The sequence below is a fragment of the Lytechinus variegatus genome, chromosome 11, assembly GCF_018143015.1.
Source record: "Lytechinus variegatus isolate NC3 chromosome 11, Lvar_3.0, whole genome shotgun sequence".
Classification (NCBI taxonomy): Eukaryota; Metazoa; Echinodermata; class Echinoidea; order Temnopleuroida; family Toxopneustidae; genus Lytechinus; species Lytechinus variegatus.
Window position 1 is genome coordinate 29,723,123 of NC_054750.1, and position 21,202 is coordinate 29,744,324.

Below are 21,202 nucleotides of genomic sequence, written 5' to 3' on the forward strand. Positions count from 1 at the left end.
GTATTTGAGGAGCTGCGGTGGGGCTATTAATTAAAAGTCTGCTAGTTTGTATGCTCTTTAATATGTTTGAAGTTAGTTAGCGAATGTTCTGTTTTCATCATTTTCCTTTTTAATAAAACTGTAAACCGCTCTGGTGATTCCAATATAAATAGACCAGACTCTGTACAACACAACATCGCAAACAACGATCTCTTATATAATAGGCATGATAGCATGATGAGACCATCAAAAACACGCTCATCGAATTTACTGGCTGATCATTAATGTGGTAAAAATTATGAAGTTAGGGGTGAACGCCATTGTCAATCTAACTACCAATCTGATGATTCGTCTAAAATTACACACGAAACTCATCGAAGTTCGGTAAGCTATGAATTTGAGAGGGGGCTGCCCTCGCATCCCCGGATACATACTGTTACGGACTTTAATAACGATAATCATTCCGAGCATGCTTGGCTGAACTCGCATGTCTAATTAATGGATCATCCTCCATGGTAGGGCTATTTCCAGAAAGAAGTGCGTTTCATTGCAACTCAAATATCAAGCACTAGTCCTATGTACGCCCGCCTGATTGGCAGAAAATTCAGTTGTGTTTGATTGCAGCTCATTCTGGCATAGCTCACTCTTTGTGAACAGCACTATGATTCACCGGCAATTACATTAATTGCACGTGTTCTTAACCGGTTAAAGGAGATATAGACACATGCGTCGGATGACAAGTTTTAGCCATTCTAACCACTGTATGGACCTACAAAGATATGGACATCCATCGGTTAGTTAAAGAATTGACTAAAATTTGACTGTTATTGTCATATCGCCTCCCGCCAAATTACTGGATTTAAACAAAGTCTGGATATGCATTTCAAACTAGAAGCTATTCTTATTTAAATCAAGCTATAGATAGCGACAGTTTCTCGCTTCAAATATGCTACTATATCATATTTAATTACAAAGGCATATACTGCTCTACAGAAACACTTATTTTTAAAAGTTATGGTAAAGGAAGTCAAGGCATCTTTTCCTCTAGGTGTCGAACAATACCACGCAACAATCGGACATGTCAACATCCATTGACATGGGGTTGGCAAGCATGGCAACTGCCGATGGATCAGCCGTTGAGGGCGCCCATAAACCTGAGATGAAGAAGTCTTGCAAGCACGTTTTATCATCATTGTTCCCACAAGCCGTAGGGGTTGCAGGAATCAAATTTATATTCAACGGCAAGGAATTCAAGATAAGGAGGTAGGTTTTTTGCTGACAACACAGATTTGTTGCAATCACTACGCATACCGTTTTCTGGAACGTTGAGAATCTATATTGTCAAAACCGGTCCTTCGTGACAAAGCAGCCTTTGTCGCAAATCGGTGAATCAACACAACAGTGTCGCCCGTAATACCATGGTCACATTTGCTCTACGGCGGCCGTACGGCGGCCGTAGATACCTGAATTCGAGAGATTTCTGCGGCGGCCGCAGGGTCGACGTACGGCGGATTCCTAACTTTTTACAGGCCGTAGAATTTTAACGCGGAGTTATAACATCTTTTCTTTTCTACGCTCGCCGTGGAAATTAGACTAGCCGTAGGCATGGCGTAGAACGGTCTACGGCGGCCGTACGTCGAGCATGCGGTGGCCGTGCGGCTGCCCTCTTGTTTTTCTTCCCTCCTTTCCCCTTCTCCTTTTGTGTTATCTGCTCGGGAGCCACCAGGCGCGTATTTAGAATTTTGCACCTCGGGGGCCCGACCTATAATTTTGGCCCATATGCATGTGTACTTTTCGAACAAAAAATGGCGACCCCTCCTCGTCAGGCAAACAGGTGCCTTAAATGCATGTTGAATTATCTTATTTTATAATCACATGAAAAAGGGCAACTGCAGACCACTTTTTTAAAAGCAAACTATCCATGAATATGATGTAATACCACTTTTTTTAAGAACAAAATTAATGTGACCAGGAATCACAGATATTGCCTTTTCACCAGGGGCTAACTTGGGTAAAATATGACCTTATTATTATTATTGTTATTATTAACACCATTATCATCATGTGGAGTTAAATGCTGATTTTTGTTGTTTCCTATATAGGGTGTAGTTCTTACTTAAGACTAATGCGTTTATTAACATCTTAACTTTATTCCTACAAACAAGTTAACATGTTTAACTCCAAATAAATAATGCGAACGCGATTTTTAGCTTGTGTATAAACCTGAAAATAGAATATTCTGATAAATTTTGTAAGCATGAGCAGGATGGGTATTTATCTATCTGTCAGGGCGAGCTGAAAATTGTTTATATTCCAAAATGACCCAAAGTTTGTAAATTCTAAGCATTATTGGTAATCATGAACAGGATGGGCACTTAAAAATTATTCGACGCGAGCGCCAAGAGCGAGCTGAACTTATATTCCGTTCCAAAATTGGACATTCTACGCAATTTAGGTATTCATTAACAGGATGTCCATCAAACTAATTATTCGATGCGAGCGCGACGTGCAAATCACCCCAAAGGTCGAATTTGTCCCCCCATTCCTAGGTCGAACATTACTGATCGTATAATATTCAGATCAGTGTCAAACATTAATTTGGCGACCCCCCTTCCTAGGTCGAATATTAATTTGGTGCTCCCGCACTTTTATTACTCCCCCTTTCTCCTTTTCCCTTCTTGTTTCCTTATCTCTTTCTTTTCTCCCTTTTCTGTTTCTCTTCTTTCTCCCTCCCTTTTCTTTCCCTTTCTTCCCTCCCTCTTTTTGGCGCCCCCTTTTTGCCTACTCAGGGGCCGGACCCCGAAAACCCACTCCCTCCCTCCCGCCCAGAATGCGTGTATGGGCGTGGTGCGAAACTGTAAAAACTTTCTGAAATGAAATGTTTAATGTAAAATATCATGATGAGTGTGAAAAGCAATTCATGGTATACTCACTGTATAGTCCCCCTGCGGCCGCCGTGAGGGCGCCTTGCGGCCACCTCGCGTCTGCCGTAGAATTTGTCAAAAACCTACGGCCAGCGCAGGGTCGCCCTAGGGCGACCGTACGTCATGATTTCAAGGACTTACGTCAGCCGCAGATTTTTTTTCTCCATAAATTAAAAAATACGCCGTGCGGCGACCGTAACATATGTGACCGCTAGAGTAAGTGGCCGTGGAAATTCTGAGGCGACCGTAGAATTACTACTTGCCGTAGAAATTTTAGAATCTACGGCGGCCGTAGCAAATGTGACCAAGGTATAACTCTGCATGGGGCTCTGGAAAAACGACATTTTTCCGGGTAACTCAGAATGAGCTGTTCCGGTTCACTAATTTTCATCAAAGTCCTCTCAGCTGTTCATTGTAAGTTAAGGGAAATTTTCAATCCTTCCCCGTTGCAATGACGAAAGCGATTAATAAGGTACTTGTCTGGTTGACCAGATGACCTTTCACACTAAAAAAATAGGTTCAACTTTGCATCTTTAAAGTCACCCAGTCACACTGGGCGTACCTTTAAATAAGTAATTTGAGGTAATAAGGTTCTAGTCCGGTTGACCGCTTGAACCATAATAGAGAAAAAATACCTTTCTCAAAGCTAATATAGATGGATACTCACAAAACTAGTGCTGATTAAGAAAGGCTTTTCATGATAAGACAAATAGTTCATCCTGATTGATGTTGTGAAACGTACATTGCATGTCTGCCTCTCATAAAAAGCATAAATCCGATCTTGCGATAGAATAAACATGCTTAAGGCCTGGTCACACCGCCCGAGCGTTGTTGGAGCGGTCGTGGAGCGGTAGGGAGAGAGGGTCGAATTTCGACAACACTCGTCACCGCTCACAAAATTTGGGAATAAATCGAAAACATGGGCGTTGCCTCAGCGGTGCACCGCTGAAGCCAGCGTTGCTCTAGCGTTGGTTTAACGGTGGCGAGCGGTCGTGAGCGTTGGTTTAGCGGTGACTCGAGCGTTGATAGAGCGGAGTTCTGCGCATGCGAGCGTCGGCTCGACGGGGTTTAACACTATGATCATGATGACAAAGAGAGTGTACTATTTATGCAGCTACTCATTGTACTCGCCACAATTACTCTGGTAGACAAAGGTACATCCCTTCATTGCTATTATTTAACATTGAATGGATGAATGCACCGTTCCAGCAATCCCGTGTCCGCTCGGAAAACGCTTACAACCGCTCCACCAAAGTTTGTGAACCGTTTAATCACCGGCCGGGCAACGCTGGCGAAGCAGCGGTTGTCCAGCGTTCAAGATTTCTGCGTTGGCCTAGCGGACCCAAGCGTTCACGAATTTTCGTCTAGCGGTGACAAACATTGACTGGGCGTTGTAAGAGCGGTAGTCAACTTTGCTGGAGCGGAAAATTGCCCGATCCATCACCGCTCGCAATATTTTGAGTAGCTGAAAATTTTCGGAACGGTAGGAGGGACCATCAGCGGTGGCCGAGCGTATTCGGCGTTGCCTTAACGGAGGCCAACTTTGGTTAAACGGTGGTGAACGGTAGCGAGCGGCGATGATTTTTTTTCTCTCCGCTCCAACAACGCTCGGGCGGTGTGACCAGGCCTTAAAAGAGAAAATATTATGTACAAAAGTAATGGGAAAACGCACTTCTATGACATCCCACATCTTAGTCGCATTGCCAATAGGAGAATTTTCATAGCATTATTTGATTTCACAAATCAGTTAACTTACAATATATATGCACATTTTGGTCGGTATGCAAATGAGGGGATTGATGACGTCACCAACTCACCCTTTTCTGTTGTATAGGATTATATGAAATATGAATTATATGAAATATGAATTTGCTCCTCATTGTCCTGTTCAACAAAGATTTCTCCTCACTGAACATATAGAATTACCAATGTTTTAACATTTTATGATTCAGTCACCTTGTTCCTTATTGTCAAATTGTATACCAGTAATTCAAACAATAAGGAAAAAAAAAGGCAGTGAGAGACACCATCGACTCCCTCATTTGCATATCACTGAGTTAGGCAAATAACTGTTTTGTGAAAAATAAACGGAACTTTAAAAGGCCATAACTTTCTTATTTTTCATCCGAATTCGAAGATTTTTTTTTTTGCGTTATGCCTCTTTTACATTTTTCTCTATTGACTTAGATTTGGGTGGACTTGGCTTAAAGTAGGCGGAAGCAAATTTTTATGAAATTCCGAAGATAAGGGTGAGCATTAATGAAACGATTGTCGAAGGTGTTATCCGAAAAGTCACAACCCCTGTTTCATCCAAGAGTTACCATAGTAACAGTGCTTCTCAGCCAATAAAAAAAGTTGTCAGATCTGACAACCTGTCGGATGACATATTTTGATGAAACACCCCCCAAGATATCGTTCATCTTATTCTTTTGAGAAAAAAAGGAATAAACCCCTCTTCCTTTTTCTCCATCGCTGCCCCCCCCCCTCTCTTCCACACCCACCACCCCATCCTGGCCACATGGCTAAGATGAATAATGATAAATCAACCATGATGTGTTCACAGGCGCATAATGAGTTATGAATGATTTACTAGACTATCATCATGATCATTGGGGTGATATATTGTGGTTCGTGGAGACATGAAATATTGGGCACGTTCTTAGCTTGATCAGGGAATATGCCATCCTTGCCAACCTTCCCGATGAATAATTGAATGACATGACGTGAATAACATATACCAAGGAACAGTTTCACATTCGATCTTGCAAGGGAAAAGTGGGAGAGGAAAGCTACCTTCGGTCGACACTAAGCCCATTTACTGTACACTGCTGTATGTGGATGATTAATGCATTTCCTTTCTGTGGGCCGCGGAACGGTTTCTTAAGTAGGGAGCGGGCTGAAAGGCTGACAATGCACAGAATTCACAATCAGATGGTCAGTTTTACGTTCTTGGCTACGTTTTTTGGGGAAAAATATGGGGGGGGGGGTTATGTATTATTCATCATTAAGCTTAAACGTCTTTTCTAAATTTGTGTGTATATCTGTCTTCGTATACCAAGTAAAATAATTAGAACGAGATTCATCACTATAACTGCTTAAAGGGGTAATCCGCATGGGCATAAAATCACAAATACGGTGAAAAATTCATCATAATCTGATAACATGCGTCGTGGTCTAGTGGTTCTGACTCTCGCCTTTCAAACAGAGGGTCGTACGTGGGTTCGAATCCTAGCCATGACGTATTTTCCTTCAGCAAGAAATCTATCCACACTGTGCTGCACTCAACCCAGGTGGGTATTTCATATAGCTGTTCGTAAGATAAGAGCGACTTTACGAGCGACTGGTGATCCTTCCTTTTGGTAGTTCATTTTCCATATCTTATCACTTCTTGATCTCATAAATCCTTTCTTCCTCTGTCTTTACGTAAATGGGTCAATAAACCCCAGAAAATTATCTTAGGCCACTGAGATTAATTGAATTATAAGAAAAAAAACAAATATATCAAAAATGATGCTTGGTACACTGAGAATTCAGAGTATATACAGAAAACCTGTTAAAATGTTAGCCCCCCCCCTTGTTAGAATGATTTTCTTTCATATAATATCACATAGATCATCGATCAACGACCTTATAGTATTAAATGTTTTGTTTTGTTCGTTTTTTCATAGAAAAAAAAGGAACGAATATACGAAAAATGATTGAAAAAAGGGAAGAAAAAAAAAGAGAAAAAAATGAAAATAATATTATTCAATAAAATTGTTTCCCAACTCTTTATACAGTGAGTGGCAAAAATAGTCAATTATGACTTATTGCCAAATAAAACCAACGAATGGAATGGTAAATGGTATACACCGTTGGCGATGGTTTAGCGCGTAAGAAAGGTTCACCAGCCGTTTTTAAAGTCACTCTTAACTAACGAACAGCTTTATGAAATGGCTACCAGTTGAGGTAAATGGGTACCGGCAGGAAGTCATTCCTCAAAATGCTATGTGCACCGGAATAGCAAGGTGGATATGTGCGCTATACAAATTCTATATTATTATCACACACACACATATATATACATGTATATTATTATAACAAATGATGTAGATATTCAGTATTTGCTGGTGAAAACAGTCACATTCACTAAATGGGTTGGGAATGTTATGTCCCCATTTTACTTTTTCTTAATGTTATTACATGAGATAATAATTTCGTATACATGATATGTCTCTCCTTATTGAACAAAATAAGTTGCAGCAATGGTTATCCTTTGCATTGAAGCAGTTGCCAATCCCATTTTTAAAATTCGTGGTAGACCATTTGAAAGATGTAATTTTATATTATAAAATACATAAGAATAAGACAGTGGTTATAATTTATGACATCATCAGCTTTCATACTTATTGCATATTCATGAAGACGTGCAAAGAGCTGTTTCACCGAAATGATTGCATAACGATAACTTTCGTATATCTTGTTTGCCTACAATACCCATTTATTCAGTTAATGGCTTCTGTTTGATCCATGCAAAGAATATTGAAAAGAGATTTTGATTATATTTCAGATTGCTTTGGGGCATCGCCCTCCTTGGATGTCTAGCCGTGATGTCATATCAAATAGTAAATAGATGTGTATATTTCTCAAAGAACCCTGTTAACACACTCGTGGAGGTGAAATATGTTGATCAACTAGCCTTCCCTTCAGTCGTCATCTGCAACTACAACTCTTACAGGTAATAACCAGACTATTAAATTATTTTACTTATATTCTGCCAAAATTTGACACGAAATTCGGTTTTAATTTAAAAAAGGGCGACGTTTGTTATACCTTTTAAAACACCAATATACCATGTTGTGCCCCTTTTCTTATTTCTAATTTTTTACTGAATACGCCTCTGATGATTAAAAAGAATATGATAGTTTTCGTCTGTCTAGAGTTTGAGTATAAGTTCGACGTATAACGTTCGACATTAAAACGTAATCATGCTATTAAGAGGATTTTGGAAAAAAAGTCTTTCTTCCAGGTCGAGTGACCTGTTTTAATCTATGATATGTTTATCTTACTATAGGCACAAATAACATCCTTACCACGATTGTAATCGTATACAATCATGTGCACACACATTTCTTAACAGGAAATCTTACATAGAAGAAAATGAAGCTGACTTTGCTACAATATTGAAACAATTCGCCAGTGACGTCATGGGAAATCTCGATATCAATGATACATTGCAAGAGGGAAGCCTGAAATACACCAATCTAACAGAACTGAGGCTAGACTCTGCTCATCAGCTCGACGCTATTGTTAAGTAAAGTGCATTTATTTTATTTAATCTGTTATCAAAGGGGGAAGTTCACCCTGACAAAAAGGCTTATTGTAAAAATAGCAGAAAAAATGATGAAAAATATTGGTGAAAGTTTGAGGAAAATCCATCAAGGAATAAAAAAGTTACCGGTATTAGAATTTTAATCACTTGATTTGTTACGTCATATGCGAGCAGTTTTCCTTCATATCATATGGCAAAAAAATCAATCAAATGTCATTTTTTCAGAAAATTGTTAGTGGTTTTTATTGTATCTTCATTATATCAATACACAAATGATTTCACATCTGATCCTACAAATTAAATAAAAAATAAGTCATCACGACACATTATAAAAACAAAATGTATGCATTTTATATTACATAACATATGGAGCAGCTGCTCTAAGAACTTTCTTATTCTCAATGGATTTTCCTTAAACCTTCATCAATATTTTTTTCATTATTTTATTTGCTTTGTTTACAACGAAGTTTTCGTCAGGGCGAAGATCCCCTTTCAAAGGCATACAGCAAAATGATGTAAAACTGATTTTTTTTAAAAAAGAAGTATAGTTTCAAATATTTTAATAAGAATAAAAGTTATTAAGGAATATTTATTTTTAAAAATGTTTGATCTAGATGTCGCATATGTTTTCCATATATCACAGTCTTGAATCATGTAACTCGCGTTAACATGTCCCCGGGAAGCGGGGGTGCAACATTTTCCTGGGGGGGGGGTGCTGCGTGTATCATTTTCCATAGGCAGCACCCCCGGGAATTCTGGATAGGTGTTGAAGCGGAAAAGGTAAACAAATTGACCCATATTTATAGTAAAACCTTTTTTTTTCGTTTGTCAAATTTGCACCAGCAGCCCCCAGGTAAAAGAAATCATTCCCAAGGCCCCGGTAGGAGGGGAGGGGGAGGGGGGGGGGGAAGACAAACTAAGGTTTTCGACCATTACTCTCAACTGAACAACAAAGATGATATCTGTTCTCTTTTATACCCCCCTTTCTTTTTAGCGCACACTTCGACAATGAGGAGCTTACACGAGAGAACTTTTCTCTGGCTATCTTCGAGTTCGGTGTTTGCTATACTTTTAACCTCGATAATAGTCATCGGTTGAAAGTAAAAACACCAGGTAAAATCATATTTTTTTGTATTATTTAAATCATACACATATGCGCAATTTTGTCACCCTGGGGTGTACATAATATTGTATAAAATCTAATGAATTCTGGTATTGCCATTTTTAGTAATTCATTTTTTTTTATAGAATTTAATGAATGATGTTGCCACAATATAGATCTAGCGTAAGAAGTCAAATTGTTGAGGGTGCAAGACACTGCTTATTGGGCAAAAAAATGTAATAAGCAGGAGAGCGAGAAAAGATGATGAGCTTTTTAAAAATTTCCAAATTCAAAATTTTCAACACATTTTGACTTAGTATTTCGAGCGTATAATATCTTATTTTACCTTTTTCTTTCCGTTTCCCTCCTTTTTTTCTTGGTTGTGATTTTATTTTATTATATTTTATTTATCGGTTTATTTTATTACTATTATTTATTAATTTCTTTTATTTATCTATTCATTCATTTTATTTCTTTTTATTATAGTTATAATTATTATTATTATTATTTTTTTTTTTTTTTGGGGGGCTGGCCTCATTGGGGGGGGGGCTGGCCCTCCAAGCCCCTCAATCTGTACGCCACTGGTAATAGTTATGAATCAACCTGAATAGATGACGTTCTGATGCAAGGAGTCCACTGGACCGCGGCAGTAATTGGCTCCCAGTTCAAGTCAGTCCGCTTCAATGAAAAACGGCTGTGGCGCCTATATTATTGTCGCCAATTAAGTGCCTAGTGGCGTGCAGTGTCTCAAACGGCCTCCCAACTGGCGCTTGGTGGCGCCTAACGGCTTAAAAAAACATTAAACATGATGAGCGCAGCGTTGTCAGGTGTAAAGATATTTCTGCTATATAATTTGATCGTCTGTGCGATGCACAGTCATCAATTCTATATTAAAAAGTGTCAATTGTTCAATAGTTCTCCAATACGGCAATTATCACACTCTTGGCGTTATCAACGTGGAAGCCTATTTTTATTTCATAAAACCTTTGCTCTCTTGTTTTGCTCATACGTCATTTCGACAGACCTGTAGTGTTCAATAATCAAAGTTAAAATCAAAGATGACAATAAAAAACCCCGGCCTAATTACAAATTGGGACACGGAATCGCATAGGCTACCTTATGTTCAAGTTGTTCATATTTTTTAAATGAATTATTGATAGGCCTAACTTAAAAAATATTTTATTTTTATATTCTTATTCACATCGTCACTGTACATTGAACCAAAGAACAGCATGATATACAATACAATTTAACATAGCAAATTGAAAATATTTGATAGGGATATATACATGTATATTCAATAATAAGTAGACATAATGCCTAATTTAAAGTTTAAAACTTTCCGAAAAACACTTCTGTTAATGTTTGCTCTCCATCTTATTTATTCTGAAAATATTTAAAAAATTTCAGTAAAATTTAATGTTCCCTTTTTATGTTGAAAATTGTATATATACGAAGCTAACTTGATTATTACATTAAGAATATATGCTGTGACCATTACCACCGTATCCACCAATCACATTGTCTTTACACAGTGTAATTTATATCACCATTTTTAATTTTCAGATTAATTTTAACACAAAATTTACTTAATTTTACCGAAAAGAGTCCAGAATACTAACAAATAAGTGATAATATTTTTCAATAGTTTTACACTTAAAACAGAGAGAGATTCTACCAATTTAAACCCAAACATATATTTATTTCACATCAATACAAAAAATAAAATAAAGTTAGATTCAGCTAAACGAAATTCTTCACTAAAAGTAAACTATTCTTTCCAAGTATTTTTCCAAATCAAATTTTCTGACTTGGTAAAATAGTTTTATCAGATAAAAAAAAAACCCTCTTGTACAACATTTCAACCTTTTTTTTACCTGGCAATTATGGAAAGAACATGATAGCATGGTGATTCGCGCAACATCTCGCGAGGATGCCATTTTAATAGTAATTAGTACCATAGACCCAAAAGTGAGTTTTACAACTTCAGATTTGATTTTTTTCCAAACCGCTCTCTCACAGAAAAATCAGCTTGCATCAAGATGCCCATTTTGACATTTAGATGCCCTTTTTGGGGATGCCCCCCCAAACGAAAAATACTTTCCGCCGTCCCTGCTTTGATTGATCACGTCTTCAATTTTATTGGAAGAAAATGGTTTTCGAAACCATTGTACAGATGAGCTAATGGTGATTTATACTACTTATAATACTTCTGACAATGATGATACTATTTATAATAGATATAATAATAATGAAAACAATATGATAATAACCAAATAAAAACAAAACAATAATATTAACAATAATAATAATATAGTAAAATATCAATAAAAGCAGTTTTGCAAATAATCAATATTAATGGCGAAGATGATAAAGACCAAATACATGTATAATAATAACATCAATAACTATATAGAGTAACTAGCTTGTTCATATGTTTACCTGTTAACATGATTTATTTATTTTGACTATGGAATATAAGAATTTGTTACGAGATTAATCGCAACCAAGATCTTTATATATATGTATTTTTATATATACTGTTCTCTTTTTATCTTGTATTATGCTCTATATTGTATGTCCTACCTCGGCAATAATAAGCCAGGACCTGGGCTACTTTTACTTCCTTTGTTAATCGTGTTTGTAAACTACTATGTAATTGTTTTGTTTTATATGTCATCTGATCCTTTATGAATATTGAAATAAAGCGATACAAAATCAAAATTCTCTCATTTTATTCAGTCCAACATGAATGTGATGTTGAAACGTGTCCTTTTTCCTTTAGGAGTGTCGCATGGTCTAAAACTGATTTTAGACGTCCAGCAAAGTGATTATTATCATAACGATCGACATTCCCCATTGGCAGCAGGGTTTCAGCTCCAAGCCCTTGACAGTCAGACAAACATCCCGCAAGTTAACGAATATGGGATCGCCGTAGGACCTGGAACCATGACTCTTATTGGTCTAACAGTCCATGAGGTATTTAATCGACGTTTATCAAATATTGATGGAAGATTAGGACCATTTATTTGGCCTGGTCGCTACACTCCTTAATTATTACTGACAATCGAAATTCAAACTTGGAGAATTACGACACTGCAGTCCCATTATCATTGTATCGATTGTACGTAGAACTTAGTATTACACTTTTTTTTCCATTTTTCATTTCGCATAATATTATTATATCCATTTATTTCATATATACGTTATATATTAATTATATTACTTAAGTAGTTGCTTTATGTATTTATTAATTAATTTCTTAAATTATATAATATCTAAGACATAGCAACATTTGTGTTTATCCATTAAATGAAAGTTTGCATACCTTAGCTCCCCAATTATAAATCATTTATTATTTATTTATATTCAGTGTTTTGCTCGTTTCTCTGGTTATTCTCATCAACTTGATGTCGGGGTCAAGTGGGAAACCGGTGTGGGGGGGGGATGCTCGAGGGACGTACTTCCCTCGAGCATCCCCCTTTTAAAGGGGGCACACGTGTGCCCCCTTTAAAAGGATTCCTTCTTGTTTTGCTTATGAAAATTTTGTTAAAAAGTATCTCTTTTGGTAAATCCCGGATCCAAACTTGGTGGGGAGTAGGCCTATTGAATTCCGAAGCTTCGTTATTCCGAAGGTTCGTCATTCCGAAAACGAAATGAGGCTCGTAATTCCGAAGGTTCGTTAGTCCGAAAACGAAATGATTAACGAACCTTATTTCGTTTTCGGACTAACAAACCTTCGGAACAACGAACCTTATTTCGTTTTCGGATTGACGAACATTCGGAACATCGAACCTTTTTTCGTTTTCGGATTATCGAACTTTCGGAATAACGAACCTTCGGAATCACGCCACAAATGTTCGGATTAACGAACCCTTTTACGTTTTCGGATTAAAGAACATCGAGGTATAGGCAATTAACGTGTTTCGGAATTACGAACATTCGGAATAAAGAACCTTCGGAATTACGAAGTGTAACCGAATTTGTAAGTTTTACTGTGACTCTTCACACATAGACACACAACCTGCCCCCTCCCCATGGGAAATGTGGATCAAAGAAGCTAAGGTATTATGACGTATACAAGACTAGTCTATGCCGATTAGAATGCCAGACCGCCTTCGTGATCAAGGAATGTAATTGTCGAGCTCCTCATATGCCTGGTGAGATATCACTAATCAAAATAGTCTAGTGATTGATGATCTGTCTTTTGTTTGATTTTCAGATATTCATATCACCGACTAGAACTCATTTTCTATATTCAGAGTACTCTCATGGATAATTTGCTATTCTATACATTATATTACATGTTTTATGGATACCATATTTCTTTTTGTTTTGAATCTGATGTAGTATTGTTACCTGCACAACACATGATTGTCATGTTACTGAAAATATATCATTGTTCACAAGCCTGCAATTGAAACGAGTCTTTGTAATTTTTAATCGTTTATAATTAAGTTTAACCTCACTATCTACTTCGATTTTTTTAATATCAAGATACTGTATTAAAAACAACTAAAATCGAATGTAATTATTCTGTTTTATATACACAACAAAAAGTAAGTCCCTCCTAAACAAACATCAATAATTTCCGAACCAATGCGAGTTTTTGATATATTTTTACATGAGCGTGTAGGTAATTTTATAAGCTACCATCTGAGTAAATGTTGTGGACGTATCTTACGTCATACTTCAGTGAGCATCATCAGAAGGCAAAAATGTCACTTTTCAAAAGTCACAAGCAAAATATCATGACTTTGATTCCATTTTATTGGAACTAATTCCACATTATCATCAATAAAAAATAGTCAGAAGGCCTGTAAAAGGTACTTTCTAAAAGACGATACAACTTTTTTAGCTAAATTTCACGGTTGAATAAACTCAAGTCCAAATTTGCTATAATTGGATTTTTACACATTTCTATCAATAAAAATGCTAGAATATGATGACAGTTATTTTGGGGAAGACTGTCTTCAACAATATTCATCGTTTCACGGTTCAATGAAAATTTATTGGAAACAAAAAATGCGATTTTCAAATATCGTAGGCAAGTATTGCTTCATTTTGGTAACTGAAAATGATCTTTTCTCAACTTTTTCGTTATGTTCATGACAAATTAACATGCTTCAATGATTCAAAGGTGTCAAATTAAACATTTACGCTTGAATGAACATGTGGAATGTGATTAGCTCTTTTTTACGTTATTGGAAAAAATGCAATTTGTAACTATGGATATCTGTCACAAAACTCCTTGCACAGTTCATTTGATTTGATTTTTATGAAAATCCCGATGTTTAATGCATCAGTGAGCACACAATATTCGAAAATTATGCAAATGAGAAGAAAGTTCAAGGCCTTGGCCCCACTCTGTACTGTATCGAATGGTTATTTTGGTGTGCGCACCTTTTGGATAGTGTTACTCTGAAGCCATGTGCGAAGTTTCATGAAATAACTGTTGGCAGAAGTAACAAAAACCGTCCATGAAACAAACCCTCATTTCATATTTGTTAAAATTTTGACTTCCTCTCTCATAGACTTGTGTACATTATGGGTGCATATGTTTAAGCATAAGTAACCCCTTATTCAATTTGGTGGAACTTTTTTTCAAGGCCTTCTTTAGCAATGTCGTTTGGCAGTAATGTTTATCAACCTATGGGCAGAATTCTGTGCAAAAGTGAAATCGATTTGTTTATTTATGGATGAGTGAGCACGCATCAAAGTGGGAAAATTGGTATTTTCAATGTCACAGACTCATTTTAAAGGGTAATAAAGTGAATATTGGGGGCAAATTTGGTTTCAAATGTGTCTTTAATTGCTGTTATTTTTATCATCCATCATTTCTATCACCAAACACTTTCCGAACTTTAACCGTTTTCATGGTTGAGCGAGCACATTCGAAAACTTAGGAATGAATACTCTTTATACTGCATAAATGTATTCTTTGCCTAACAATTTCTCAGGGTCAGTTGAATGTATGGACAGATCAGTGGTGGATCCAGAATTTTAAATGGGGGAGGGGCCTATAATCGGGGGAGCCATCAACATTTTCAAATTTTAACATGATCTAACAAGTTGTAGAAGATACTACCAAAAAACCCTATGATGATACGTCACAATACAGGGGCCGCAGGGCAGTTTTCAAAGTGGGGGGTCTGACCATGCAAAAAATCACAATCGTATTACATTTTTGTACTTGCTTATGGAAAAAGTGGGGGGCTGAAGCCCCCAGCCCCCCACCCCACCCCCGCTTCCGCGGCCCTGCAATACATCGTGCTCACTCAACCATGAACATACGATATCAAAATTTGGTCTGAAGTGGTTAGATGATGGATAGTAAAACAGCATAACACCATAAAATTAACCAAAAATCAATTTTTGCCCAACTTTGTATTTGCACAGTCTGAAAAACGACTCTTGCATGTCTTGTGACTTTCAAAAATGGTCATTTTTAATTCAATCTTTAATTACTCATGCATGACTCAACCGATCAATCTCATTTTTCCCTAGGAGTTGTTTAATAAGTATAGAAAACCACCCATGAAATATCATATCTCAAAATAATTCGGTTCAAAAGTTACAGCAATTTGATTTAGGGGGTCTTACTTTTTTTGTTGTGTATATAATAGAACACTGAGAAATGAAAAAAGTAACTGTTTGTTATCATTACTTTTCCCCATTCAATTCAAACAAACATTTATTTTATTCCCTTTTTCACAAATCAATATTTCAATATGCTATTAGATATAATCAAGATTTTTTAATATAATATCATCGTTTCTATTCAGGCCCTGAGAGAGAATGCAATCCACTAGAGATAGTTTGCATGAACAAAGCAATGGGTAAGTACGAGCTAGAAAGTTACCTCCTTCCATTTCACCGGATAGTGAGCCTCCTACATATTTTTTGTCAGTGGTTACTCCACGAACACAAGAGGGCGCAATAATATGGGGAAATCTAGTGTTCCCGGATTTAATCCTGGAACACTAGGGAAAACTAGAAAGTTAAAGAAAATACCGCTTTCTGGCCAGGAGTTATTTCATTGGACTGTTTGTGAAATCCTAAAACATGTGAATTATTGAAATCTTATCATTTTTATAAATCAGATAACTTGATTGTACAAAAACTTATCATTTCTGGAAATTGAATTAATAAGCCAGAGGTAAAAGCAAAATGCTTATATCTTGTTTTATTTCATTTATTTATTCATTTATTTTTATTTATTTATTTATTATTATTATTATTATTTTTTTTTGGGGGGGAGGCCACTAGCGTACCTACGGGGGGGGGGGGCAATCTGCCCCCCGACGAGTCACAACCCATGCAAGGGACGTATCCCTGCCCCCCTCCCCTGACGAGCTTTTTTTTGTCGATTTTTTTCTGGTAGGAAATCCTATATTTGTGGTTGAAGACCCTTTCTTTCTTTTTTTTAAACAAGTGCACACCTAGTTACCAATAATGCATATAGCATTTCTATTTATTTGAAAGCAAAATAAAAGAGCAATGTAGATTGAATGCTTTGCTCACGGGCAGAGGTGCCGCTGCCGGGGATCGAACCCCGGACTTTCTATGTATATCCAAGCGCCTTAGACCACTCGGCCACGGCACCTCTTTCTTTTTTGGCTTGTCAAATTTTTTTAGGGGGACGAATTTGCCCCTAGGTACGCCACGGGGGAAGCTTGTTATTCAGGGGCAGCGTAGCAGGGGGAAACGGTGGCACAATGATTAGCCCCTATGATATTTCAAGTAGCGAAGAAGGAATAACTGGAAAGATCATACTTTTACCATAAAATTACGTCAGCTTTGTGCCTTCTCGCTCCCCACTTCCTCCCATCGAAAAATTCAGGCGCTGCACGGTATAACCGTATTCTATTGATGAGTAACTTATACCATTTGACCATGGTCACATTTGTTCTACGGCGGCCGTACGGCGAGTCAAAAAAGTCGTTTTATTAATTTTTATTCAAACCACCTAATATGTAGCTGGTACAAAAAATTGTTAAAACAGCGGTTTTCGACTCGCCGTACGGCCGCCGTAGAATAAATGTGACCATGGTATTACGGGCAATGGAATCTCATGTATCATGATTAATAGGGCCTACGTGAAAAAAAAAACGTCTTCGGTCATTTCAGTTTAAAAATCTAAGGAGTAATGTCTAATCAGAGGGTCGTGTCTTCGAATCCCACAATGGCCTAGCATCCTTTGACAAGGCGTTAATCCACAATTTGCCACTCTCCACCCAGGTGTTAAATGGGTACCCGGTAGGATGCGAAAGCCTATGTAGTATGCCTGGCAATTGAGTCTTGGAACTCTTGTTGGAATTCTCACCAGGGAGTGGAGAATGTGCATACATTGTATGCGGGCATGCAAGGATCCGATGACCGGGGTAATAATATTTCAGACTCTGCAAAGCGCTTAGAGACGTCGTCGTTCCGATGTATTAAGCGCTATATAATTGCGGAGTATTCCCGGGGAGAGGAGAAGGCTCACGATGTAAAGCAGAACAGAAAATAAAATCAATTAAAATATCTGATGAATATTGTTTTTAAATCAGTTACCAATCCGTTCCTCTTCCAGAAAAATTCTATACAATGTCTAGTGCAACTGAATGTTCTTGTCCCGTGCCATGCGATGTTGTGACGTATGCCACCACCGTGTCACAAGCTAAATTCCCTTCGGAATTCTACAGTGAATTTCTCGCTGAATCGATGTCATCAAAGCTGAATAAATCTTTAGATGCCGCCGATATCAGGTAAACATATTATGATGATTGTAATCATGATCATGATTATTATGATGATAAGTACGCTGTAAAATATTGGTGTCATAATATTAAACCTATACGCCATTTTAGGTGTTATGAGATGACCACATCAGTCATTTGATACCGTTGTTCATTGTGTTAATTTAACACCCAGCAGTGTTACTATAATACATTCGGCTTGTTTTACTGCCACTATTTGGTGTCATACACTCAAACTCAACGGTGTAATTTAACACCCGAAGCTAGATCCTCTCACATGGGTCTTCAAGTAAAGACCCATTGACACTTTGAGAGTAGTATATATATATATACCATGAATGTACATTAGACTGTCACTGTCTATGTAGAAGCCGCCCCAGTACAAGAGTAAATTAGTCTAAGTACTTCAGACTCGGTAATGATCTCTTCTCGTAAATCAGTTTTTTAAGTCAAAATGTTAATAATTATCTGTTTATAATTTTACTACGGTTTTTTTTAATACTACAATCATTTGTACTTTGTAATAATATTACAATGATCATAAAATAAGCAATGACGTCCAATTGAATTTCGCCCCCCCCCAAAAAAAATAATAAAATAAATGAAAAAAAATAACAAAAATGAAAATGGTGGTTTGGTTTTTAAAAGTAGCTATTTTCTGAATTTTAAAAACCACATCATCGACTGTTTGAATACATTCACAATCATCATCGGTACAAGTACTTTTGAATTTATTTTGTTCTTTATTACAGGAATGATTATTGTTACATCAACATATTCTTCAATGAACTAAGCAGACAAATACAAACTCAACAAGAGGCATATGTATTCTGCAGTCTTCTCAGTAAGTTGATGATTTTCTAAACTTTGAAGCATTCTTATATTCTGATTATACGCTTTAATTCCATAAACTTGGACTAAAGTTGCTTTCATATTGGACAATATAGTTTTTCATATAGGAAAAACTACATACTGAAATCGCAGCCTTATGATAACGATGGTGATGTAGTGAGGGGAAGCTTTCGCTTGCTAGGCTACCAGCTTCGCCAGACCTTCATCGTAGCTGGCGCTGTTGCTGATGCATGGGGGATATCTGGAAATACTACAAGAATATCTTTCATAAATTGTATTATATTCTTAATTAAGTATATTATTTTATTAATATTAATCACTCGACATTATTATTAAGATTTTCTTATCTTTTATTTTTCTTTTATTACTTGTAGGTGACATTGGAGGCTCGCTTGGAATGTGGATAGGGGGTAGCGTACTAACTGTCTGTGAAATAATTGATATCATTGGATACTCTCTTCACAAAGGCAGACCTAATTAATGATGACAAAATTGACTTTTTGTATTCAAGAGCAACGCAGCTGAATGCCGAATCTCTGAAATAATATATATATACATTCATATCATTCTAGTATCATTATGAAATTCTGATATTACTTTTCATGCAAGTTCGTACAATAATTACTTCCAACCCCCAACGCTATAACCAAGTTAGTAATTTTGATAATTTCTTAATAAAAAATGGTTATAGCCTAGAATTGTTGTTTTACTATATATTACACTTCTTACCATATAGTTTTTGGTATTTGGTGTTTACTAAACATTATTCTCCTATTTTATATTGTACTTTACTTGTATTTTAATTGTGCATGCTCTGTTGTAAAACATTTTTATACTGAGGGGACTACCCTTAGTTACAACACGGTCCCGGAAGACAAAGGTTATATAGCGATTAATCGTACGCTTGAATTTCACGATTGATTGTACACTGTATAGTCAATGCAGTCAGTAAAGTGATCTACGATGATCGCTAAACTTTGTGTTACAGACCCCATGTGTAACCTGAATTTGCTCCGGCGACAATTGCTCAAGGCTTTATTTTGTCTAAGATTAGGGTTAGGGACTTAGGGTTGCAACACCCATAGTCTAGGAGACAGGGGGCTTTATTCAGAATTTTTGGTGGGGAAGGTTTGACAAGCTTTTCCGGGGTAAAATTGTACGCTGATTCCAAAAATGCCATTCTTATTGACCGTACTCACGCCATTTTGATCATTTTGGCCAAAATTTGGCCAAAAATGACCATTTTGACCACTCTTTGGAAAATGGTCCCTTTATAACAGACTGCTTTTGTAGCCACATGCAATTAAAAGGGTCTATCTTAAGTAAAAATGCACACAGATTCCAGATAAAGTGCTTTCATTTGCCAAATCACAATAGCAGTGGTCATTTTGGCCATAATTTGGCCAAAAATGACAATTTTCATGATTTTTTGGCCGAAATGTGTTACAAAATATTGATCAGAGCTTCGACTGTTTTTAGAAATCCACATTTATTTTCAAAATGTGCGCTGGATCATAACCATCAACCTCATGTAATTTATTCCGTCAGTTTTGACCTATGAGGGTCATTTTGGGTACTTTAGACATAACTGACCATTCGCGCAATTGGCATTATTAACTGTTCAAATAGGCAGGAAATTAAGGTCTTCAGCAGTTTTTTCTTCTTCCATTATAAAATGAGAATGCATTTAAATGTCCTTCATGTGTAAAATTTTATGCTGATTCCAAATATATCAGTCTAAATGACCCTATTTAACAGTTTAAGGTCATTTTGGCCACTTATGACCCTTAAAATGACCAATGACATCAGTTCAATTTATCCAAAAATACTTTGAATGTTACCAGAATCGTTACAAGGGCATACTGTGACACCTAACATTGGTGTATTAATCCTTGAAATTGAACATCTCAAAAGTATTTTGACCTCATGCAATTTATTCCATCAGTTTTGACCTATGAGGGTTACTTGGCGTACTTTAGCCACAACTGACCATTCACGCAGTTTTGCATATAATAAACTGCACATAGACAGGAATTTCAGGTCTTCAGCGTGTTTTATCTTCTTCCCATATAAAATGGAAATGCATTCAAAAGTTCATCTTATGTAAAATGTGATGCTGATTCCAAATATATCAGTCTTAATGACCCTATTTAACAGCTTTAGGTTATTTTGGCCACTTATGGCCCTTAAAATGGCCAATAACATCAGTTCAATTTATCCAGAAATACTTCGAAAGTTACCAGAATCTTAACAAGGGTGTGCTGTAATACCCAACACTGGTGAATGAATCCTT

General features: G+C 36.8%; 1 protein-coding gene across 1 annotated transcript; it reads left to right on the forward strand.

Moving 5' to 3' along the window:
• The first annotated feature begins 445 nt into the window (after positions 1-445).
• Positions 446-19,615, forward strand: LOC121423423 (acid-sensing ion channel 4-A-like). The gene is made up of 10 exons (XM_041618758.1): positions 446-1,242; positions 7,453-7,620; positions 8,023-8,196; positions 9,209-9,327; positions 12,102-12,295; positions 13,332-13,476; positions 16,102-16,155; positions 17,892-18,066; positions 18,810-18,901; positions 19,284-19,615. Exons 1-10 carry the CDS (start codon positions 1,058-1,060, stop codon positions 19,388-19,390), a joined length of 1,413 nt encoding a protein of 470 aa, XP_041474692.1. The 5' UTR covers positions 446-1,057; the 3' UTR covers positions 19,391-19,615.
• The last annotated feature ends 1,587 nt before the right edge of the window (positions 19,616-21,202 follow it).